This window comes from Mus pahari, chromosome 17, assembly GCF_900095145.1.
Source record: "Mus pahari chromosome 17, PAHARI_EIJ_v1.1, whole genome shotgun sequence".
NCBI lineage: Eukaryota > Metazoa > Chordata > Mammalia > Rodentia > Muridae > Mus > Mus pahari.
The window spans coordinates 39,584,740-39,609,076 of NC_034606.1; the positions used below are offsets into that span (position 1 = coordinate 39,584,740).

General features: G+C 56.2%; 1 protein-coding gene across 4 annotated transcripts in view; it reads left to right on the top strand.

Moving 5' to 3' along the window:
• Positions 1-4,613: 4,613 nt before the first annotated feature.
• Adgrb1 (adhesion G protein-coupled receptor B1) overlaps positions 4,614-24,337 on the top strand; it is a 72,271-nt gene continuing 52,547 nt past the window's right edge. For all 4 annotated transcript variants that reach the window (XM_029547927.1, XM_029547930.1, XM_029547931.1 and 1 more), the window contains exons 1-2: positions 4,614-4,934; positions 17,285-18,295. In XM_029547927.1, the coding sequence (XP_029403787.1) occupies positions 17,512-18,295 (784 nt within the window). In that variant the 5' untranslated portion in view covers positions 4,614-4,934; positions 17,285-17,511. The remainder of the gene's footprint in view (positions 4,935-17,284; positions 18,296-24,337) is intronic.

Consider the following 24,337-nt stretch of genomic DNA (forward strand, 5'->3'; position numbering starts at 1 on the left):
TCCCCGACTCTGGCGGTGAGTGGGGGCAGGGAGACTGAGTTGGGTTAGAAGAGCTAGTGGACTGAGGCCATTGGCTGTAGATATGTCTGCTGCTCAGAGAGGCACAGGCAAAAGGGTAGAGCTCTGCAGACTGCACTGTGTCACTAGAGGGCAGGGGTATCAGGGAGGTTGCAGAATCCGAACTGGCTGGTGGGTGGACTGAGACAAGAAGGACCCGTGAAACAGCTGGGGCCACATAAGGAGACCCATGAGGCATCCTAGGAGAATCTCAGATTTCAGAATCTCTGTTGTACAGGAAGGTTTTTGTGTACCAACCAGAGCCCTGTGGATATGAAGCATCTCCCTGGCCCTGCCTCCACTTGGACCAGAGAACCCATGTGCTCACTTGGACCTGCCATAGATCACCCGGGGTGGGGGTGTGGGGGGGCATCACTACTGTCGTTGTTTGCAGATGAAGCAGATAAAACGCAGATAAAGTGAGAAATACTCCTGAACTCACAGGGCTGGAAGACAGAGAAGCGAGGACACAGCCCAGCCGGCTGTAGGATTCAGGAAGGTGTCACACCCTTACCTGGTGACCTGGATGGGAAAGGGAAAGAGAGCTGGGGCTGCTCCTGCTCAGCCACCTGAAACCACAGGGTTGACAGAGATAAGGACAAGTGTCAGGCGCTCTACCCTGCAGCCTGTGTGTGTGTGTGTGTGTGTGTGTGTGTGTGTGTGTGTGTGTGTGTGAGGTATGGTAGCCCCAGACCCAGCCAGAACACCAGTCCAGTCCAGCAGGCACCAGCTATGTGACACATACGAGACTTTTTACATTTAAATGAACTTAATGTCAGAAAAAAATGAATTTCCATCCTCAGGCCACAAGTGACATTTCCAGTTTCTAGCCACTGTGGCACGTGGGGCAAGCCAGACAGAATGGACACCAGGCTTTGCCACCATCATGGTAGGACTATGTTTATCTAGAGGCAGATGCTTCCCCTTGATGCTGGGACCCAAAGGCCAAGCCTTCTCTGCCCTTTGTCACCCTGGGATCTAAAGACGGGAATTTGGGAAGAAGGGGACATGGGGTTGGGACAGGGCTACAAAGGCCAGAAAGTACCCCCCCCCCGAGGCCCCAATCTGTCCCTGCAGTGGATTGGTGGTACCGGAGATGATGAAGGAATTCTGAGGTGCATCACAGAAACAGAGCGGTGGTTGGGCAGTTGCTCCTGGAACCCATTGGTTGTCTTGACTGCCATTAGCCCTGGGTGGCCTCAAGGCATAGAACCTGGAAGGTCTATCATCAACTTTCTCTGGACCCAGGCAAGGAACAGAGTCCCTTGAGCAGGGAGACCAAGGAGGTTGCAAAATATGATTTGGCTGGTGGTTGGGCTGAGGCAGAGGTATCTGTGAAACCCCGGGGGCCACATAAGGAGGCCAACGAGGCTTCCTAGGAGAGTCCCAGAATTCAGAGCCTCCTTGATGAGGGAGCTAAGGAGAACCTGCTCTTAGCATCAGTTCCTCCAACGTTCCATCTTGACATTTTCACAGGACGGTGGTATTAGAGTGGAGCTAGGTGGGGGTTAGGGTATTGGTGGGGGGTGGGGCAGAGCTGGCAGAGGGGAGGGCCTTGCATATGCTGGGTTTTAGAATGGAAGCACTCTGCCCTAACTGCAAAGTTTACGGGAGGCATTATTATTGCTTAGTGCCTCATGGGATCATTACAGAATGATGGTTCAGGCCGACTAGGGTCAGAGTACAGCTTATGAACAGGGTAAGGGCTCTATGTAGCCCGAATCAGGACTCCGTCTGTGACTAATGTCAAGGGCTTAGTGTGTGGTCAGGGTCAGAGTTCAGGTTGGAGTAGAGTTTCTGGTTGGTGGAGTTCAATGTCATGGCTGAGTTTAACTGTGGCCGTAGTCTGTTTTCTGATGCTAAGAAGGTACCAAGCTAAGAATCTCATTCCCTCTGACCGTACGAGACTCCTGGTTGGGATCCAGCCACTTGGGGCTTGCTCAGTAGACCACTCAAGCCTTTTCATCAAGGGCCATGTACTTGGAAGGAAACAGATTTGGGTATAGAATGGTGCCTGGTAGATCTAAGGTGGTGTGGGTGTTGGGAGAAGAGTTACTGGTCGTAAACTGGTGGCAAACGCCCTGGTTTAGAGTTGTAGAATCCTGAGGCCATTTGGATGGATGAATTGTTTCAAGTTACTTGTGTCTGGTGGAGGGAGCTCACAGGGGGACCAGGACAACTGAGGCTGTAGTTGACTTGGTGCTCCCACTGAGGTCTTACCATGCACCGTCTGGACTCTGGATCAGAAACTTGGGTGAGGGAAAACTGCTGAGAGCAGCAGTTGGGGGGGGGCAAGATGGAGTCCCCACACAGGGAGCGGAACGGTTAGCCCCTTACCCCCCTCCCCCAGAAGCCCCAGTCTGGGAAGAGAGACCTCTTTGTCCTGATATCCCAGGTCAAGCAGGTCTCAGCCTTGCCCCAAGAGCCTCCAGGCCAGATCCCCAGATCCCTGCCAGGGATTTCCTGCTGCCCTCTCTTAGCAGCAAGAAACAAGCGTGGAAAGTGTTTAGATCCTGCTGCTCAGCTGTCTCTTGGCCTGATATCAGAGGCCCCCTGGTGACCACAGGCTGTTACTGCAGCAAAAAAAAAAAAAAAAGCCAAAGCAGGGCTTACTAAACTCCCTGGGCTGGAAGATTCAGAGGCCTAGCGGAGCAGATGAGGGTCCTGAGAGGTCTCCTGGGAGGGATGCTGCCTCCTTTCTGAGATTTCGGATACCTTGAGAAGAATTGGCATTTCTCAAGAAGCCTAAGTGAACAGGGTACTGACGAACAGGATGGTCTAGGAAGGACCTTGCTGGACTTCAGTGTGGTCCTGCTCTCCGTAACTGGTATGCAGAGTACCACGTTCAGTGCCTGGGTACCTAATTGGCTCGAGGTGCTTCCCCCCCCCCCGAGAGAGAGAGAGAGAGAGAGAGAGAGAGAGAGAGAGAGAGAGAGAGGTGTAGGAAGAACGTTGACTATGATGTTGATGGAACTGATCAGATGTTTTAGTGGGGGGTTACAGGACAGCAGTGTGGGTTCTGACACCTGGCAGGGAGTGTTGACAGTGGCTGTGAGTTTGTATTGTTGTTGACAGTGGCCCCCGCGAGAGATGCAAACATCTGGACCTGATGTGTTCTTGGGTAGCAATGGTACCGCCAGTGATCTGCTCAAGTGTGCAAAGTAACGGGCCCTGTACCAAAGGTCTTGAATTCAGGGCGGATCACAAAGTGTGAAACAGGAGCAAGGGGTCTGATGCAGAAGCATCCTGGTGGAAAAATACAAGGCAACATTCCTGAGGCCAGGGTTTCCAGGACTCTTGTTGTCAGCCTAGACCCTGGAGTGTCAAATCTTTTGACATTGGAACATGGCATTGTGGCCTACACATGTGTTGGGTCACATTCATTGCTGTTCTGGGATGTCTGGGTGAACATACCTGATAGAGAGAGGGACCCCTTTGGACCTCTAACAGAGGAGGAACCAGGGATCTTAGGATGGAAGACAAAGCAGTTGAGTAGGTCTATCTCCACCCATTGATGGAAACTGGCAGGCAGGGACACTTTAAAACCCACCCCCCTTTGACTCTGTCCCTGGTGGGCTCCCTTTCTCTCAGCATCACAGGACAGGAAGTCTAGACCGGGCTGAAGTGGTTCAGTGCCCCACCCCTGCTCTCCCTGGAAGGGCCCCAGTCCCTGCCTCTGACTCCATCTCTTTACCCATCACTCATCCAACCCACCCACCCACTCATCCACCTATGCGTGCATCATCCTTCCATCTGCGTGGCCCACCCATCTATGTAGCCCTCCCCATGGTGCCACCCACCAAATCCACTTTCTCCCAGTCCTGCTCACCCTCACCCGCCTCTGCAATTCCACCGACCCTGACCCTGACGGCTCTCTGTCCATCCACCAACCCTCCCGACAGCCTCTACCTACATTCACCTGCCTCCGCCACCCACACACCTAGGTCTGTGCACAGCCCTTAACTCTTCTCCAACCATCCGTTTGTTGGTCCACCACTTGTCACCCAGATGCAGCCACTCCCCTGCTCCTAGAGGAGAGCACAGTCCCAACTCTTGGCTTCCCTGCTGCGTGGGGCTGGAGTCGGTTGTCTTAGGTGCGCTCGCCTGAACGTCGCACCCCTTCTCCGTGATCCCGCTCCCCTCCTCCCAACCCGCCCCCCGCTCGCTCTCCCCCTCTAATGTGTGATCTGGAAGCTCTATAAAGCCTGATGTAATCCGTAATGCAGTCTCTGGCTCCCGATTCGGGATCCAGTTTCAGAGAGCGAGAGATTGGGGAGCGCCGGCAGCCGGGCGGGGGAGCAGCTTGCCTCTCTCCTCCTCCTTCTCCGCGTCCTCGGCCTCCTCCTCCTTCTGCCCGCGCCGCCCCGCCCCCGGCTCCGCTCCGCTCCCCCCCCCCCTCAGGAAGGGAAAAAAGGCGAGAAGAGCCGGGCAGGCGAGAGGACCGGAGCGGCGGCGCGGCCGGAGAGGGAGCGGCGGGCGCAGGCGGTGGTGGCGGCGGCGGCGGCGGGCGCGGCGTTGGCGGCGGCCCCGGCAGAGCGAGCTGAGCGAGCGAGCCGGCGGCACAGGCGTCCGCGCCGCGTCCTGGCCAGGCTCCGGGCCCGCGCGCCCAGCACAGCCCGCAGCCAGGGCATCCGGACCCTTCTGGCGCCCGGGGGGCTCCGCCAGGCAGGGGGTGGGGAGGAGCCTGAGAGCGCCCGCGGGTGCGCTCTTGGGAACGTCTCGGCGGGGCCCAAAGCGAGTCGGGGGCGGCAGCGACAGTAGCCCCAGATCGGCTCGGGCGCGCGGCTCGGCCGCTGGCGACGCGGTGCGCTCCGGGGGCTTTGCAAGTCGCTGGATCAAGTCCTTGCTCGCCCGTGGGGCCTCTGCTGCTGGGGAAGGTAAGAACGGTTCCGAAGTGGGTGGGGGCGCGGCGAAAGGGGGCGTCTCGCGCTGGGAGGGGGTCGGAGGAGGGGTGGCCTCCCGGACTTCCTAACTTCGCCGTTTGGGGCTTCTCAGCTCTCAGGATTAGGCTTGGAGATCGGGAGTTTGAAAGCCCCCCCCCCCCAAGCCCTATTCCCCCAGCCCCCTTCCTCTTCTAGCGGCGGCAATGGAATCTGGCAGGTCCCTGCGCTCCCGCATTGGGCGGGCTGAGGAGGGGGCGCCCTGGACGTGGGAGAGGCTTCTTGGTGCTCCTCACCTCCCCCTCATCCTTACCAGGCAGAGCCGGGCCAACCTGGCAGGCTCGGTCAGAGAAGGACCCCCTGCTCTATTACCCCCACAGACCCAGGACGCGCCGGGGAAGGCGTTCCCGTGGTGCTCCGACACAGAGATGCTAGCAGGGGTCTGAGGGAGCCCCACCTGGCTCCTTATGCCAGCCCAAGGAGGCTCGCGAGAGACAACCCGATGTGTCCCTCATTCCCTGATCTTACCCAGAGCCCGTTACATATATTATAGGGCCCGGCTGTATCTCACCCCCACCCCCAGAACAGAGCTGGAGGCGGGCAGAAAAGCCCCCAGACTTCCCGTCACAGCTCTCACCTATAGTCCCGACAATGGTAGAGGAGACCCCCGGAGGCTTATCTCCAAATTCGGAAAAAAGGGCTGTCCTCGCGCCCCCACCATCACAACTGACACGCGCATACGCCCTAGCTCATTCCTTCCCGGTGTTCTTTCCTGTTCGGTTGGACAGGCGGCACAGATAGGCTGCCCTGAACTTTGGGTCGGCCCGCTGCCCTCTCCGACCGAAGCAGCGGGGCTGGGCACCGAGCACTCCCGGTTGCGTTTCTCCAGTGGGCAGAGGCCACCAGCCTCCGCTGCCGCTGCGCTCTTTCGGAGCTGTGTGCCTTTGCCTCTAGGAATGAGCATGGCCCCCGCCCCCCTCCTGAAATTCTGAGGGCTCGGGATCCGGTCGGGAGCCCTTTGCTCTGGTCCTCTGTGCAGCATGAGCAGAACAGAAATCATCCCTGGCCCCGGGGAGGTGGGCGGCTGAATGGAGAATCGCAGCGAAGCTAGGTGGCTTGAGGGTTGGTCGGAGGCTGCGGCTCTGTGCTTGGGTCCCTCCGCCTGGCCGCGGTGGCTCCTGCTTGGTCACTCCCAGGCAACCCAGAGGGCTGCACCGGCCTGGCACCCTCTCGGGCCTGTTGGGCACCCTTGCCCTTTCCACTTTTATTTTGGGCTTCCAAGTTTCTCTTGGAGCGCGCGGACTGGGCTAAGACTAGCCCAGCCCTAGTCCACTCCTTCCGTGCCCCTTCCCTCCCTGAAGTCCCCAGAACGTTCCTCTCCCCTGGGTCTGGGGCGCAGATTCCTTAGCGGCAACTCGGAGGGAGTTGAAAGGCTTGAAGACGCGTGGGTGGGCACGGGGCGCGCACTCCCGCCCCAGAGGAGCCGCTCGGCATACGTGTTGGGGAGGGGGTTGGGAGGTCTGCGCGTCTGCACCCTGGGGGCCCAAGGAGACCCTCTGTGCTCTGGAACCATAAACACACGCCCCTCGTGGGAGCTACTGCAGGGACAGAAACAGCAGGTGGAGGCGAGGGGAGAGAGGCTGGGGTCCTTTTTCTTTATCTCAGAGGCGGTATCCCGTATTTGGGATCGGAGAAAGCGAATGTAACATCTCCCAGAACCTTTAAGCCTTCCATTTCTCTGAGACCCTTGCAGCAGCCGCAGTAGCAAGGGAGGTCGAGGAGGTAGCAAACCTTTCTCAATCGCGGGCGGCCTCAAAACTATACTCTCGGATGCCGCCGGGGTGCCATAGGGTCTGGCTTTGAGTACCCAAGCAAGGTCAAGCAGGCGAAGGAGGGGGCAGGGGCTCCTGGGCGCGACCCCGCGCGCGCAGATTTGGGGCCTTGGAAGGGGGTTGGCCGCCGAGTCAGTCCCGCGAGCCTGCCTGCGGGCTCCCGGTCCCGAGAGGTGGACATGGCGCGAGTTCGGAGATCCCGGAGCGCCTGGCGCCCGGCACGGGGCCCTACACCCTCCCTCTCCCCTGATCGCAGCTGCTCGGCACTGCCTTCAGACTTGTTGCGCCTCAATCGAGGGACTGGAAACCGGCGGGGTAGCGCCACAGCCCTTGAGGCCGGAGCAAAGCCCCCAAGGCCAAGGGATGTGCCAGGGCCCGCGGACACGCGATGCGCCGGGAGAGCGACCAGGGAGTTTGCTGCCTCGGGTCGGGAGAGAAGGACGCTTGTCCCTGCCTCGATCCTGCGCGGGGGCGGAGAGGAGGCGATTTTGTCGCCTTCGGCTTCATACCGCACTCCTATGGACCTTGAGCCATGGAGGGGCCGCCGCCAACTTGCTGAGCCCTCCGAGACCCCTTCCTTTGCTCATAGGCTCTTGGGCCTCGGTAGCTGAGACCGCGAAATGGGAACGCGCTTTATGTTCTTGGAACGTTTGCAACCCCGACCCCTCGCGCTCATCTGGAGAACCGACGTTCCGGTGTCCGCAATGTGCTGGGTCTGCGGCGTCCAGGCCGGCTGGGTTCCGAGGCGGCTCTGCGCCTGCGGACACAGCGGTTAGGCCAGGGAGCAGCGGGCCCCAGGCAGGGCCCGGCGAGCGGCAGGGGCCTGGGCAGCTTCCCATGGCGCCCTGGTCTCTGGCTGCCCGCCTGGCCCAGTTCTGTCTCCCAGAGCGGGTCTGGGGACGCGGAGTCAGTCCCCAGGGGATGCCGCGGGCTCCAGGCCCAAGCGACCGGCGCCGGGCTGCGGTGGTGGAGGGCGAGGGCCCGGCGCGCTGCTGCGGACGTCCAAGAGAGGGCGCCCGAGCTGCGCTGCGCTGCGCCGCGCCGTGCCGCGCCGCGCCAGCCCTGCCCGCCCCTTCCGTCTCCTCCGCTGCAGACCCGCGCTCCAGGCCCCATCTTGGGCAACCCCTAGCCGCCCTCTCTTGTCCCTTGGCTCCTGCTGCCAGAGCCAGTGACGCACCTGGTGTCTCAGACTGAGCCTGCATCACCCTCTCCCAAACTCGCCTTGCCTAGGTGTGCAACGCACAAGCGTGACTGTGTGTTTGTGGGCACGTGTACATACGTGCCAATGGATGCACGTGCTTATGGAACAGTCTGCAGGCTCCAAACATATGTGTACAAGCGTGCAGCCTTCCACAGGTTTGCATTGTACCACCACTGCATGAAAAAGACTCTAGCACCTCCCTCCCTAAGTAAGGGGAAGGTTCTTGTAAACCTGAGGGGTTCTACAACCTGACCGGTTCTGTAACCCTTCCCCACCCCCACCCAGTGCCTGAAAGTTCATGGCCCTTTTGCTGCCTGAGGTGCAGCTGCACCAAGGCATAAACCTGTGAATTTGGGGTAAACACGGAGCCTGTAGGACCCTGTGCACATCCCACATACATACAGAGGAAGTGTTGCACAACAAACACTGGAGGTGCCCATCTTACAAACATGCTGAAAGCATATATAGGGTTGGGCAAAGTCCCTCCCACACACGCACACCCCAAATGCGTGGGTTAATAAGGATATAAGACAGGGGCCTGGCATATCCTAGGGGCTGAGGTCGCCCAAAGGTGTAGATTCCCCTAAGAGAGTCCCAGGAGGGCCAAGACTAAAGGGCCTTGAAACACATTGCAGTTGGCAGAAAGGCAGTTGAGGAACAGCAGTCCAAAGGCCCTGGGAGAATGAATTCAGGTGTGAGGACTAGTCCGAAACTGGACAGGATGGTGAGGGACAGACAGACCCCAAGAGCCCTAAGGGCTTTGGCCTGTACTCTGGAAGCTAGGAAGCATCTGAAGGCCATTTGGGTCACTTGGGCCGATAGACCTACCAAAGAGGTGGTAGATGCCCCTTTGGGTAGTATGTCTCAGGGACACCAATCAGGAGACAGAATGTATGCTCTGTTGTGTGGGCCAGCCATACCCCTGGGTGTGTGGCACAGAAGGTATAGGTAAACATATGACCTGAGGTAGCCCATGTGCCGGTGTGCAACAGACATAGACGTACCCCACAGAGAGACACACAAAGGGCTCACATACCACTGCCCAAACCCTGTACCTACTGTGCGCTCACTGGGACTAGTGTCAGTGGAAGCACACAGCAAGTGGAACATATGTCACACGTGCCCATGTGTGTCCACGTATGTACACGGTGGGGTGTGGGATGTGCTCCAGGTTTCAGGGGCTATCCTAGTCATTGGGGAGGCCCATGTCACTTGCTCCAAGATTATCCAGCTGAGGAAGGGCATGCCCCTGGCCTCCTGCACCCTCTGCTAGTCAGGTGGTGGCGAGTTCCACTCTACAGTCCATACACATACTTGCCCCCTTGCACCCTTCCCTCCCTCCTTGCCAACATCACCAGCTGGCATCTTATCGGTCTCTGAGGTTCTTCTCACCCCACCCATCAGCCCTACCATCTCATGCCCATGCACAAGTGCCCCTCATTGTCCCATACCATCAGCCCTCAATCCCCTCCTTCAGAACTGTTTGAGGTCCCCAACTTGTCTACCACCTATTTTACCAGTCCCAGAAGGTCTGTGGGTCCACGATAGGTCAAGAGTGCTGTGTCCACCTCTCCCCTCATTCTTGCTACTGTAGGGCTTGTAGCTGTTCTCTCTTCCTTCAAGTCATCCTCTGCCTGGGCTCTTTGTGTGGCCCAACCCTGCCTCTCAGTTCCCTAGAATCCACCTGGCTGAATCAGCATGTCACTTGTCCCTGGAAAGATCAGCAATTGAAGGTTGTTCTTCCAAAAAGGGACTGCCTATGCATTAGTGTGTGTGTGTGTGTGTGTGTGTGTGTGTGTGTGTGTGCAGGTAGAGTGTGAATCACACAATTCTGAATATGAGGGTGCTCCTACAGTATATATGAGGATGGAGGGATGTATATTTGTGTGTGGCAGCATATGTTTGCTCTCTGAGTTACAAGGATGTGAGCCTGCTTGTGTGTGCAGTGTACATGTGGTATTGTGCATGTGCTATCACACACACATGGTAGGCACACAGCATTGTGTGTAAGTCCAAGTGTGCAAACACAGTATACTGAACGGTCCATGAGAGACTGACCCCTGGGCAGGTGCAAGGAACCAGGTGTGCACAAAGTCTGTGGCATGCTGGGGCAAGGTTGTGTGCTCTGGGGGTCAGTGTGCTCTGGTCACAGGATAATGCTGCCAGAGCCATCGGCATGGTAACCTGGGCTGCATGAGAATTGGGTCTCAGGCTGGGTAGCAGGAACATGTAGGAGATGGACAGGACACAGGCTCAGGGGGCCATCTCCCCAGCACTGAAGCCATATTTGTTTCCACTCAGATTTTGAAAGACCTAATGAGTTCCCAGAGGTCAGTGCCCCACGCCTGGTCTTCCACTCCTATTTTGGGCACTCTGTATGCCCGTTCTCTGGCAATCTCACTTTGACCAATCCCCACCCCCTCCCCCATCCACCTGGCATGGCAGAACAGTCGCTTGTCTAAAGTCACAGTGCCAACAAGCATGCCCAGGTTTCCATTCAGTGACTTCTGGCGGCCTACTATGGGTTCAGGGGCATGGAGAAGTCTGATCATGGACGTCAGTGGGTAGGCCTGGAACTTGGTACCTTTCCCTCAGTATCCCCATGTCTGAGCTTGTCAAGGTCAGCCACAAGAGTCCGGGCCATCCTCACATGACCTGGGGAATTCCAAAGCCATACCTTGAGGTCCTTCTTCTATCTTTCTGCCACTCCACATGCCCTTCAATGTCCCAACCGACAGTCAGCTCTGCAAAAGTGTTCAGCACAGGCATACACACCCTAGACCCTCAGTGCTTAACCATGCACCTGCAGAACATGCCCTGTCTTCCTCAGCCTCGCTCTCCCAAGCAAGAGGCTCCTCCTTGCCCTTGGTAGCAGCTAGGGTGGAGCCTGCTGTCCAGGCCCTAGCCTCCTGTTAGATCCCCATGTGAGCACTGGCTTATGGTGAGTTCTGTTGCAGCTGGAGAGGAGTGGCCACTAAGAGACTTGCCAAAGGTCCTGGCTCAGGAACACCCCCTCCCCCTTTTCCTCTACCTAGCTCCCGAGCTCTGCCAGGAGGAGCCCTGCTTGTCCACCATGGCCTCAGACCTGCCCTGGATTTCTTGGGCCTGAGCAGCAGGGAGGAGGCATAGTATGAGCACAGGCCAAGAGAGTGGGGCATATGGCATGCCTTTAGTGCCAGGAGGGTTGGGGTGCCGGATACTACCCGGGAAGGAGGGCAGTGACGCAGGGGTCAAGGTGCAATGGACAGGGGTGTGGGATAGTGAGGGACAACAGCCTTTTTCTGCTCAAGGGACCTGGAGCCAGCTGATGCTTGGCTTCCCTGTGGGGGAGGCCACTGTTGTGCTGCCCACTCTGGGAGGTCTAAGCCAAGGCAGATTACACACTGGCCCAGAGAAGAGCAGGGCCCAGACAGAGCGCCTCTGGATACTGCCAGGGCAGCCCCATGTTCTCTCTGATCTTTCCTCCTGGCAGGTCAGCATGGTTTCCAGCCAACATCCCCTTAGTGGCTCCCACCTCTATTTCAGGCTCTTCTGTCCCAAGTCTCTTGTGGGACTGAGGCATGGACCACCCCACCTCCCTGTTATATGTGGAGCCTCAAGGGGCCTTGCTGGCCCACGCTATACCAAGCAGGTAGGCCTGAGGTCATGGCTGGGGAGCAAGCCATGCTGATACCCCCCTCTTCTTTTGCTTTTGCACCTCCTGGAAGGCCTTTCACAGATTCTTGGCTCCCTCTGACCCTGTGCCCTGGGGGCTTCACACAGGTTGCCTTGAGCCTACTTCAGAGGCCCCACTAGAGCCCCATAGGCAGGTGGCAGGGTCACCTCTGCAACTGGTGACTGAGGCTCGGGGGACCCATTGGAGCAGGGGTAGAGAAAGCATTGTGTGCAAGAGGGACACCCCCAGCCTTCCCCCCCCCCCTGTCTCCTGGGCAGTCCTCAGTGCCCAGGCCACCTGCCCCTCCCCCATGGCCGCCTCATCTAGTACACAGGCGGGCACTGTTTAGATGCAGCAGGATTACAGAGTGGCTTTTGTGGCTGGTGTCTAGGATGCCATTGGCAGCCTGGGGCAGGGAGGGAACACCAGGCCCAGGCCCCTGTTTGATCTGTTGATATGGGCTAGCGCAGGGTCTTGAGAAGAGATGGACACACTGAGGCTGGGGAGGGATTTCTGACAGCATTCCCCCCCCCCATACCTCTGGAATGTGATGTGGAGACCAAGTTACTGTTACTGAGCCTGATGCTCTGTGTGTGTGTGTGTGTGTGTGTGTGTGTGTGTGTGTGTGTGTGTGTGTGTGTTGTTTGCATTGGACTGGTTGCTTCTTAGGCTGGGGTCAATCAAGGTGGGAACCTCTGGTCTTTGGATATAGCCGCCCCCACACCCCTACCCCACTCCCCAAAGACTTGAATCTAGGGTCATGAGGTGCTATGCTTATTCTTGCCTGCAGGTGGCGCTCAGATTCCTGCTCTTCACCCCACCTGCTGAAGCATCTATGAATTCCTTCAGTGGGACCTCCCCATTGACACCCAACCACCTCTCCTACCCCCCTGAGGCTTCTCTGGGGGGGGGGGTCCTAGGAGATGCCTTGTCCTGTAGCCAGCCTTCTCTGCAGAACAGTGATGGCTAGACAGTAGGAAGAGCTTCCTGGAAGTAGATCAATCGGGCCTTGGGAAAGATTGGGAGAATCTGGTACAAATTGGAACCCTTCTTCTGGGAACCAGAGTGGGTAGAAGGCATATAGACTTCCCAGTGTTACTCAGACCTGGAGAAGGGTACTCTCTACCAGAGATGTGGCCTTTGGTTTGGGAGGCCAAGGTAGTCTCTCCTTTTCCCAGAGAGAGAAAGAGAGCCAATAACAATCTTATAATGAGTTGGGAACATTTAACCTGAGGATCCCTCAACACTTGGGATTAGGAGACATGAACCATCTCTAGCCTGTCTTGAAGCTTCTAGGCTCTAAAACTATGTGGGAAGCCCACGACAGGCCAAGCTGCAGTTCCTTTCAGGGTTCCTGACAGATGCTTGGAACATCTCTGAGGAATGAGGCTGTTGAGGTCCTGCCAGGGCTTCCAGACATTCACCCCGGAAGTACAAAGCATGGCCTTAGGAGGTGTGGAACATAGGGATCCTGGTGCAGCTTTGGGGACCCCAGGTACCCTCTGGAGGAACAGCCTGTGTACTAGCTGTGGCAGAGGGAAGGAACACAGGCTACACAGGGCAGAGGATCTGTGTGCATGCTAGAGGGGCTGCAGGGCCACTTCCTGTGGGAGAGCATAGGACTCAGCTGCCCTTTTAGCCTAGCTCCTGGCCACCAAGTTGTTCTGAAACTTGCTGGCCAGGTGATTCCAACGTTCTCAGCTTGACCGGCTCAGCCCCCTCTGGAGAGCCCAGTGTGCATGCCTCTGAGGCTGGGTTTCTCAGCACATCGCATAAACACACCTTGCCTGTGCTTGTATGCGCACACATGTGTGTAGACAGGGCTTGCACAGACACATGTAAATGCAGTCACGCAAAGGACACATGACTGTTCCACCTCCCCATCTCAGTGAGGGCCACCAGCTGCCCTCACTTCCCCAGTTGGCATCCGCTGCCTATGACCTTCTGTCCCTGCTGAGAAAGGTCTCCCCTCCCCAATCCTCTCTCTCTCTCTCTCTCTCTCTCTCTCTCTCTCTCTCTCTCTCTCTCTCTCTCTCTCTCTCTCTCTCTCTCTCTCTCTCTCTCTCTCTCTCTCTCTCTCTCTCTCTCTGTCATTGTGTCCCCTAAAGCCACAGAAGACTCAAATGAAGCCTGAGCTACAACTTACTCTCAGAGCCCCACTTGGGCTCTGCCCTCCAAGATGCCAGCCTTAGGGTGAGCTTGACCTTGCCCCTGCCAGTAAGGAGCCCGTCTCTGTTGGGTCCCACACAGAGGCTTGGGCTGAGAGAGATGAAAGAGGACTTGTAGGAGGAGCCAGGCAAGTGGGCGCTGAGGCCACTGGGGACAGACTGGAGTGTAGGCAGAGGCCCAGTGTGCGGACATCCAGACTTCTTCCTATTCCTACCTAGCAACAGAGTACAGCCAGGCCCTGTTATGGCTCTCTCTTGTGTTGGCTGTGATGCCCTTGGGCCAGCAGTGACTTTTCCAAGGCTGAGAGTGAGGCAAGCTCAAGTCTGAGATGCTTTAGAGCTGCAGTTCTCAACCTGTGGGTCATGACCCCTTTGGAGGGGGTTGCATATAGATCTCCTGCATACCTGTTATTTATCTTACAGTCCATAACAGTAGCAAAATTATGAAGTCAAAATGAAATAATTTTATGACTGGGGGGTCACCACAACATGAGGAACTGTACTCAAGGGATTACATTAGGAAGGTTGAGAACCACTGCTTTAGAGGGTGCCTCCAGAAGAAGCAGGAACCTCCCTCCCTTGGTGGCCCCATCCCCCCCATGGGAGTTTTAGGGACCCTGTCTAAAGACTCCGTAGGTGGTGTTTGTTGAAGGCTTTGGGGTTTTCCGAGGGTGAGGGTGCCTGAGAGGACATTGGACATTACTCTCACCTGCCCCTTTTTCCATCTCCCTTGTTGTGACCTCCTACATCCTTAATAGCCAGGACCTTAACCGTCTCTGACTTTAGGCCCTGCTTCCTGCCTCCTCTTTATCCTCTCTTGGTCCCCAGCCTGCAAGTGAGTCCTTGGATGTCTGGTGGCTCATTTAAGGGACAGCTCTGTGGCTGTACTGCCCCTCCCTGGCCTCCATGGCCACCTCCTGTCCCTGGAACAGACACTGGGAACCTATGTCCTTGGCCAGGACTCAAGGAGTAGTTGGCCATCTTACAGGAGTTGACCGATGACAAGAATCTGGCAGGAGGGCCTGTGCTCAGCTAGTGCCCTGGGGTCCTGGGCTGGTGGTAAGTAAGGACAAGGGTAGGATCTTCTCGGGACCTTATTGGCCGTATGTGAAGTGGATTCCTTAGGTGCTCTGTAGCAATGACAGAATGTTGGCATAGAGCAATATGTGCCATGTACCGTCCTTCCAAAAACTCAAGCTGAGTTTGCCTGTTTCTCACCACGCTGACCCTTGGAGCCCAGTGTCACTGGGCTCTATGGACACCGCTGATACCCCACACTGCCTGGCTAGGTTGGGAGCTCAGAATATAACCCAGGCCATGCCCATTTTCCAAATGGGATACTAGAGGCCCAGGGGCCGGTGATTGTATCTGACCTCAGATCTAGAGACGGGGGACTCCAGAGCCAATGCCCTCCTGTGAGGAGAGAGCCCAGGAACCAGTGTTCCTTTCAAGCTATGTAGGCCCCTTGGTAAAAGGCATAAAAAAAAGATTTGGAGATCACAGTCATCCTAAGATGGCCTGGGCTTTCTGGGTGAGACAGAGTGAGGTTGGCCGGCCCTGGGGGTGGAATCGTGATAGCATGGGCAGTTGTACCAGGCTTGGCTAAATGTTTCCTGTAGACCTTACCAGCATTGCCCTAGGCCTGGAACTGACCTCTGCTTTTCATAGTGGGGGTGCACACCCCTGGCTGGGGCTCTACTGAGGGACTGGTATCAGGAACAACCGAGTGAAGGACTCAGCAGACTGCGGGGGACTCAGGCCATGCTTCTCTGGTTCTGTAATAGGGAGAGTGGTCAGGGGGGCTCTGTGAGGTCACATCAGAGGTCACCCCTAACGGTGTTTACCTCGGAGCTGGCAGGAGTAGAGAGAGGAGACATGGAGAGGCCTTCCCAGGGTGCATGGGGTTGCCATGGTTATAAGTTAGCAGTGCAGGTTTGGACTTTCTAAAGACCATGATGGGGTTGGAGTGTGTGTGTGTGTGTGTGTGTGTGTGTGTGTGTGTGTGTGTGTGTGTGTGTATGTGTGTGTGTGTGTGTCTGTGTGTGTGTTGACCCTCCTTCTGAGGGATAGTTGGGATCCTGTCATTCTATGGAGGCACAAACAGAGGCTCTGTGAGAACTGTCCAGCTTCAAGCCTCCTGGCTTCCATCACTTGAGAAACCTCCGCCTAGGTTGGGGCTGAGCCTGGAGGCTGTTGACTGCTCAGGGGGCAGTCCAGGAAGGACGCTGGCATGGAATGCAGAGCTGTGACTGATCTTGAACTGCTACTCAGTCCATCCCAGGCTGCAGGACACGGAGAGCCCCTGGGGTGGGGCAGGCTGCCACATACACAGAGTCAGCAGCGGCAATGAGACTCTGCACCCAGAGGCTGAGAGGGCACGGAAGGAGGAACCTGGCAAGGGCCTCCCTTCCTCCCCTACTGGTTCAGCTGTGGAGGGACAGTGGGGAAACTGATGTCTCTAACAAGGCAAGGCCGGGCAATGGTGGCATATGCCTTTAATGCCAGCACTTGGGAGGCAGAGACAGGTGGATTTCTGAGCTCGGGGCCAGCCTGGTCTACAGAGTGAGTTCTGGGCTGGGTGGCATGCCTCCTGCTGAGCCCAGGCTAGCTCTCAAGCTTTTTTTTTCCCTCAGGGGTGCACGAGGAACCACCTCATGGTGCCAGTCCTGTGGATGGAAGGTCTTCCCCGGGGACACTAGGCCATGATCAGTCCAGGGTTTAGGTTGTGTTTTCTTACCCACTTCCTATGACCTTGAGGAAGTCACGTGTTCTCTGTGCGGCAGCTTCCTCATCATGAAATGTGGGGTAACCAACCGTGTAGCCACACAGAGCTAGAGGCAAGGTGAGGGCACACGAGGCAGATAGGAGAGTGAGGAAGGGAATCCCCAGCTGCAGTGCAGGGACGGCCATGAATGAGAAACAGGTGGTAGGTGCTGTCATAGCAACACCACAGCACGCCCTTCGCCTCCAGGGCTGCATCCTACCTCCTCTGATGACAGTCAGTACCCGGTCCAGGTTTATGGAAAGGTATGCGGTCTCTTGGGAGCCCTGGGAAATAACATGGTGACCTCTCTCCTCTTCCTTCCTGCCTGCTTCCATGCCTGTACGATTGACAGATTTTCAGGAAGGAGAAAGGCCACTGAGTGGCTCTGACTCCTAGGGCTCAGATAGTGTGGGTCGATCCAGGCAGGGCCCACGATTAACCAGGCACACTAGAGAGGGTCTGAGGGAGCCAAGCTCCTACTCCTAGAGGCCCCGAGAGTGTGAGCAGATTCAGGGCCCATAATTAACCAGGCATGGCAGTAAAGGCCGGAGGGGCATGGCTTACCCTCCTTAGGAAGGGAGAGGAGGAGGTCCCTTAGGTTGGACCACTGGTGGAGACAGAGGAGCCGGTGGACAGAAAAGGTGCCATACTGTGCAAAGCCTCATGCCTCACCAGACCTACTAAGTGTCTGCCTCTTTAAGCCCTGAGACCATTTTTTTTCTTTCAGCTACCATTGGAAGCCACAGGCAAACACCAGGAGTCTGGACTTTAGGAGTCATCGCTGCTCCCACTGTCTCCTGAAACCCTGCCCTGCCCCCACCTTGCCTTCACCCAGCCCCTGCCTCTGGCTCACTGCCCTGGACGGCCCTGCCTGCTGCCGGACCCTGGCATGTCAAGGCCTGGCCTGCACTTGCCTGCCCAGCCCGCGGAACCCCAGCGGCCCCGCGAGCTAGGATGAGGGGTCAGGCTGCTGCCCCGGGCCCCATCTGGATCCTTGCTCCACTCCTGCTGTTACTATTGCTACTGGGGCGCTGGGCGCGCGCTGCCTCTGGGGCAGACATAGGGCCTGGGACAGAGCAGTGCACCACGCTGGTGCAGGGCAAGTTCTTCGGCTACTTCTCCGCGGCTGCTGTGTTTCCGGCCAACGCCTCACGCTGCTCTTGGACCCTTCGCAACCCGGACCCTCGTCGTTACACGCTCTACATGAAGGTGGCCAAGGCACCTGCACCTTGCAGTGGCCCCGGCCGAGTTCGTACCTACCAGTTCGACTCTTTCTTGGAGTCCACACGCACCTACCTGGGTGTGGAGAGCTTTGACGAAGTTCTGCGACTCTGCGATCCCTCTGCACCCCTAGCCTTCCTTCAGGCCAGCAAACAGTTTCTACAGATGCAACGCCAACAGCCACCCCAAGACGGTGACCTCGGTCCCCAGGGCGAGTTCACCAGCTCTGGTGACGACTTCTCCGTGGAGTACCTGGTGGTGGGCAATCGCAACCCCAGCCATGCTGCCTGTCAGATGCTGTGTCGCTGGCTGGATGCCTGCTTAGCCGGCAGCCGAAGCTCACACCCTTGTGGCATCATGCAGACTCCCTGCGCCTGCCTGGGTGGAGATGCTGGAGACCCTGCTTCCAGCCCCTTGGTCCCACGTGGGGACGTCTGCTTGAGGGACGGCGTAGCTGGTGGCCCTGAGAACTGCCTCACCAGCCTGACCCAGGACCGAGGTGGTCACGGCTCAGCAGGTGAGTGGCATCCAGAGAACCCTGTACAGTTCTGCAGCAGATATAATGAGAGTGTAAGGGAGAGTGCAGTCCCCGAGGCTGGGGTCTGTCCAGCATCACTTTGTCATCCGGGTTGAGAGACCACGTGTAGAATTCAAATTGCCAGTGGCTCTTCATTCCCAGGATAGAAAGCCCAACCCACATAGGGCGTGGCGTGTGAGGGAGGGAAGGAAGAAAGGATCAGTAGCCAGTTTCCTCAAGCCACTTCCTCGGTTTAAATCTTCTATAGTGGGAGGACATTGATCTCCAACAACGACATTTTCAAGCATCCTTAGGGTACAGTACCTGGTGTCTGGGGACTAAAGTGGAGGTCAGTGCCTCCCCAGGGTGGCGCATGGGAGCACGCATAGACAGAGTACTCACAGGGCTGTTGCCAGGAGGTAAGGTTTGGGGGCTCAGTGTAGCATGTCTACAGCGGCTGCCACTGAGGAGTGGTAGTGAGACCAGGGGCACAATGCCAACCTCGGCCAGTGGCCACAGGAGAAAGACACACCACCCAATAGTATGTAGCCATCCCAAGCAGAACCAGGGTGTCAAGGACACCCAGAAGCCCAGTGTTGAGAAAGGCATTGTCTTTACTCAAGGCTAGAGAGGTCTCGTGGGCTGGAGACCTGAGGACAGTGGCCTCAGGAAGACAAGGTCCAGGCCTGATGGGGATGCGAGGGGTCGGTGGCTGGTCATGGTGGTCATGGTGCTATCAGCATATCTTTATGAGCATCCTATCTGTAACAGGAGGAGAGCAGATGTAGGGCTGTCCAAGATTTGAGCTGGAGACACGAGCTGAGCCAACATCAAGGGGACGTTGGGGAATAAGAAGACAAGATTATTCCCTGATGGTGTGTAGGGCCAAGGCGAAGCCTGGCTGAGGACCTGATGCAAGGAGACCCAGAGCGGGCATCCCACAGCCTTCGCGTTTCAGAGGCCACAAGGCCATGCCCCAGGCACATTTCTGGTCAAGGCCCTGTGACAGGTCCCAGGCCTAGATCTCTGTGAGACTGAGGCTGAGCCGGCCTCTTCGGGGTCTTCAGAGGAAATTCTGAAGATTCTGTCATTGTGATTGGGAAGAAAAGTGGAGGACCAGCCTTCTTGCAGGTTAGGCTGGAGGTCATTGTGACCTTGACAAAGGCAGCTTTCATTGTGTGACAGGAATGGGAGTGGGCCCAAAGGGAACCCTGGAAGAATAGAGAGATGGGGTGGGAAGAGGCAGGAGGACGGGGCCAGCTGTCACGAGCAGATCTGGCCATGCACCATACTCTGCCACTCCCCATCATTTAACTGTCATGAGCCTTGGTTCCCACATCTGCAAAACGATTCTTAGGGGTTGCACCACCACTTTGATTTTATTTGTTTCTGACTGGGGCCACAGTCATACCCCTTGGCAGCAGCCTGACCTCAGTGGGATACTGGGGCAGCTACTGTGCCAGGGAACTACTGGATGTTGCTCTAAACCCTTGGCCCAGCTGCCAGCAGCTAAGGCCTCCGGGGCTGGCATGATAAATGCTAGGGGCACCAAATGAAGGTGCTTGTATGCTATGGGGCCAGAGGCACTGTGTAGCTGCATTTATTTCCCAAGGAATGAGTATGTGAGCGCCTTTGCCGTGGGAGCCGTGAAGTGGCCAGGTTTCTCTGTGGAGTGTTTACATGACCTTGAGAACAGAAGGACTTTGGGAAGGCTCCGTGCAATGGAGTGATGTACCGGGGCTCCTCACAGGAGCCTGGATGGGGAGGTGGCTGGTGTTGGCCTGTGGGAAGGAGGAGGGAGGAGGAGGAGAGTTTTTGGTGCAACCGATGGACTATGGATGAAAGGGGGTGGGTGTGGAGGCAGGAAGAAGATCAAGCCTCGCCCCGTCAGGAATGAGGACATCCATGTGGGACAGAGGAAGCAGGACTGCAGATGCAGCTTAAGGACGATTTTGAGGGCAGAGGTAGAACGTGAAGCTGAGACGTGTGTGACACAGGTCGTAGGGTATGTGAGCATAACCCTGGTCCCTGGTGAATGCATACAGGCCCAGGCTGGAACTTCGGCCTTGGAACCCCACTTTGGAGTCTTGGTTCTGACCCTGGCTCACCTGTGTTTCTAAGCCAGCCCCTCAGTTCTCATCTCTGGGGGCCTGAGAATGCCTTCTTCTGTTTCTGTGAGGACAAGAGTGGGGGTGAAGCAGCCAATGGCGAAGCGTCGGTATTCTTGCTTATTGCTAGGTCAACTCTGAGAGCCTAGGAGCAGAGGCAGACAGAGGCAGGGGTGTGTACAGGTTGAGCTTGGGCAGTGTGAGTATCAGGTCAGTATATGGATTCTGACAGTGTTGGCAGAGGCAAGTGGGAGGAGGTGTGCATGAATGTACATGCATGAATTGTACATGTGTGTATGGTAGGGTGCACTGTTTGTGCACACATATGCACATTTATATATATGTATATGGTGGCTATGCATATATATATATAGTGTATTTTGCACATATGTGTTCATGTAAGTTCATGTAATCACATGTTCACATGTATGACACATGAAAACCCAGTGATTATACTGGTTTGATTATCGTGTTTGCAGTGTCTTGCATTTATGTGTGTATAGTCTCATCTCTGTATGCCAGCATTGTGTGAGCCCACATATGTCCTTGTTTATTGCTAGGCAGACTCCTAGTAATACGCCAAAAAATTTTTTTATGTGTACATGTGTGAACATGAGGGTGTTCATGCAGCGCATTGCAACTGCTTATGTGTCTGTGGGTGTATGTATATATACCAGGTATGTATGTACGCGGCACTGAGCATGTAGGCTTGTGTGTGCATGGCGAGTGTGTGTATGTGTATCCAGGGTGGGCTTGGTCTGTTTGACTTGCTTGGCCACTGGCCTATTGGAAGGTAGTTTGGAGGACACAAGGGCTAGAGCCCAGCATAGGAGGCAGAGGGCGTGTTCTTCTGAGTAGGGTAGACTGATCACTCAGCTCATGCCAGGGGCCTGCATCCTGCATGCGGACTCTGTCTGCCACTTCCTGTCCGTGGGAGGGGAAGGAGCCCAACCGTGACAGCAATGGCTGGTCGCTGAGTGCAGACTTTGTTCTAGAAGTGTCACCTATGTGCCATGAGTCAGTCCCCAGCAGATGCTGTCCCTGCCCTGGTCATCTTTTCACAGTTGCCCTGCCTCCCGAGGATCCCTCCTTAACCCCTCCCTAGGCTCGTCCCTGTAGCATTGTGTGTCCTGCCCAGTGAAACACCTTTTCCCTTTCTGCCTTCTCTAACAAGAATCACTTTCAAACATGCTGTACAACTCCTCCAGTGGGCCTCTTACTCACTGCCTGTGTTAATGTGAGCACCGCAGACGCTGGGCACACCCCACTCACTGATGCTTCCCAAGTATGGAGGACCCAGGTCCAAAGAAGGCACCAGCACATGCTTATGAAATCAGGCCAGAGGTAGAAGGTCACATAGCTTATAAGGGATGGACTAACGGCAGACTACCAGGTGACAGACATCCTGTGCACTCAGCTCTGCCGCGGTGGTGGCAGTGGCTAAGGACGCAAGTTAGGCAACTCTCCATGCTGAGTCAGGTTGTGTGGCTGATGCTCCGCTCTTGCCTGTGAGCTCTGTGCCCAGGGCCTTTGCCCTCACTGTCTTCTGGGAGCAGGCAGGCTTGGGCACCCATCCCCTCCTAAGTCAGGCAATGCCTGGCTGAGATGGAGAGTCAGCAGGCATCCCACTGAGTGTGTGGCCCATTTTCAGCCCTGCCCTCCACACAAGGCCTGTCCAAATGCCACACACATGGCCATGTTGCACGTTGGATTCTAGGCTAGGGCAACTGTCCCTGCTGCCTATTCTTCTAAGGCTGCCAGGCCCTGGCACCAACCCTTATCATGCACCGTCCCCAGTTCCCCATCTCTCTGCTTCCTCCTCTATCTCTCTCATGTCTCTGCTGCTGGTGAGATGAATCATTTTTTCTCAAGGGCTGCTTTAAATATTCATGTTTTAATTAAAGAATATTATTGCAGAAATGACATGTAAGATAATGAAAAAGCAGGATTCTGGGAGGTGGGGCCTGTGAGTTTCTGGGAGTCTGTGAGTGTGTCTCCGTGTGTTCTTGTGTGTCTCTGTGTGTCATCGTGTGCTGCTGTGAGTGTGGCCCATGAGCCCTTGTATATCTCTCTGAGTTTGTCCCTGTGAGTGAGTCCTGTGCCTCCCATGTGTTCCCATGACTGTGTTCCTGTGTTTCCCCGTGAGTATCCTTGGATGTATATGTTCTTGTGAATGTATCCCTGTGAGTGTTGCTGTGGGTGTGCATTCCAGCCTATATTTGAGTCCTAGTGTGTATGCATTGCTAAATGTATCTGAGTGCACTTGCCTGAGGTGGAAGGCTGGGGTGAGTCTCCTGGTTTAGTCAGGGTATGTGCATATGCTACACTGGCCTGGGGGTCCTGGGATGCCCAGGGGCTCATGACTTCCTAAAGACTAGAGCAGATCCCCTCACTGTGCCTGCAGCCCTTGTCCTCCTTGGCTTGGGATCCCCCAAACCCTGTGCATCTCAGTCCCTCAAGACACCCTAGAGGAGGTGAGGCAGTGTGTAGAAGTAGAGGCTGGGCCTAGGGAGAGCCTCTAGGTGTGGTTTGGGCTTCAGTGGATTTTGTAGGGGTGACACGGGTAATAGAGAGGTACCATGGTCCACTATGAAGATTCTATTGCCATCTTGGCTCTGTGTGTGTGTGTGTGTGTGTGTGTGTGTGTTCATGCACACATGTACACACACATCTTAGAAAAATATAGAAAACATGCTTAAGTGCACATTATAGACAACTCTGCTAGAAAGAAAGAACAGGACAGGGCCCCGTGGAAACGCTGGATGTGGTGAATACCATCACCCACAGGGAAATTCCCATGTGCCCTAGCTCATACTGTGTCACCTGCCTCAGCTCTGTGCCAGAACTGCACCTGCTTGGCCAGGGGCAAGAAGTCCTTGTGACCTGAACTCTGGTCATGCCTGCCACGGTGATGGGAGGAAGGTCGGCAGCCTCTGCCACCCACTGTGCTATCTGAGGACAGAGGCCACTTGTCTTAGGTCTCCGGCATAGACTAAATGTCTTGAGCCTTTAAATAGGCCCCATCTCAGGACAGGGAACACCCAGCAGCAGGAATTGCCTACAGATGTGGCTTGCTTGCTTGTCTAGTGCCTTTCTTCCCGCCCCTGAGGATTGGGGTTGGGACAGTACTCATTTGTAGAGTCTGCCTAAGGCCTAAAGGAGGCTGTGTGGCTACGGGGATCAGAGAGGCCAGAGCTACACCGTCGACAGTAGACTTGGTCACTGCTCTCTCAATCTACCCTGGGATCTGAGTGCTGTTCCTTGCCAACCCTGACAGTTGCTGGCAGCTTGCAGCTGGCTGAATCAGGATCTGCCCAGTGAAGGGCTGTGGGGACAGGTTCCTCCGCAGCCCCTGCTTTTACCCTTAGTGTCTCCCTTGTTTCTGGTCCAGGAGCTGCAGACTCAGCTGTTGGGACCAGTGTCTAAGTACTTTGTGACAGTCCTGCTCCAGCTGGGTCCTGGGGGGGTGTGTGAGGGCGGGGGCAGGGGTCTTGCTAGCCCTCTGGGCCAGGATTGTCCCTGGATCTGCCACTAGAGCCTGGTGAGCCAAGTGGCAATGTGCAGGAAAGATCTGCTGTTCAACCTGCTGGAGTAGGGTTCCCTCTGCTGGACGAAGTTGGAAGTGCATGGTTCTCCTCCTCCAAAGGGGATCCCAGGAACTCGGGAGAGACTGGCTGGGGGAGGGGGGAATCTCCTTTCTTCTCCCCATTTCAACTCACTTGGGGTGCAGGATCAGGGGAACCCACCACCCTCAAGCCAGGGCATTAGGGTGGGAAGAGTACCAGAGCCTCTTCAGTACACACCCTCCCTCCTGGGTGGCCGGCCTGCCTGGCCGATAATTGGCTCTATTCATGCCTGTAATGAGATGGAAATGAGGCCGCCAGACAGAGGAAGCATTGAGCTAGGAAGAATGACAGCTTCTTTCCGGGCCTGG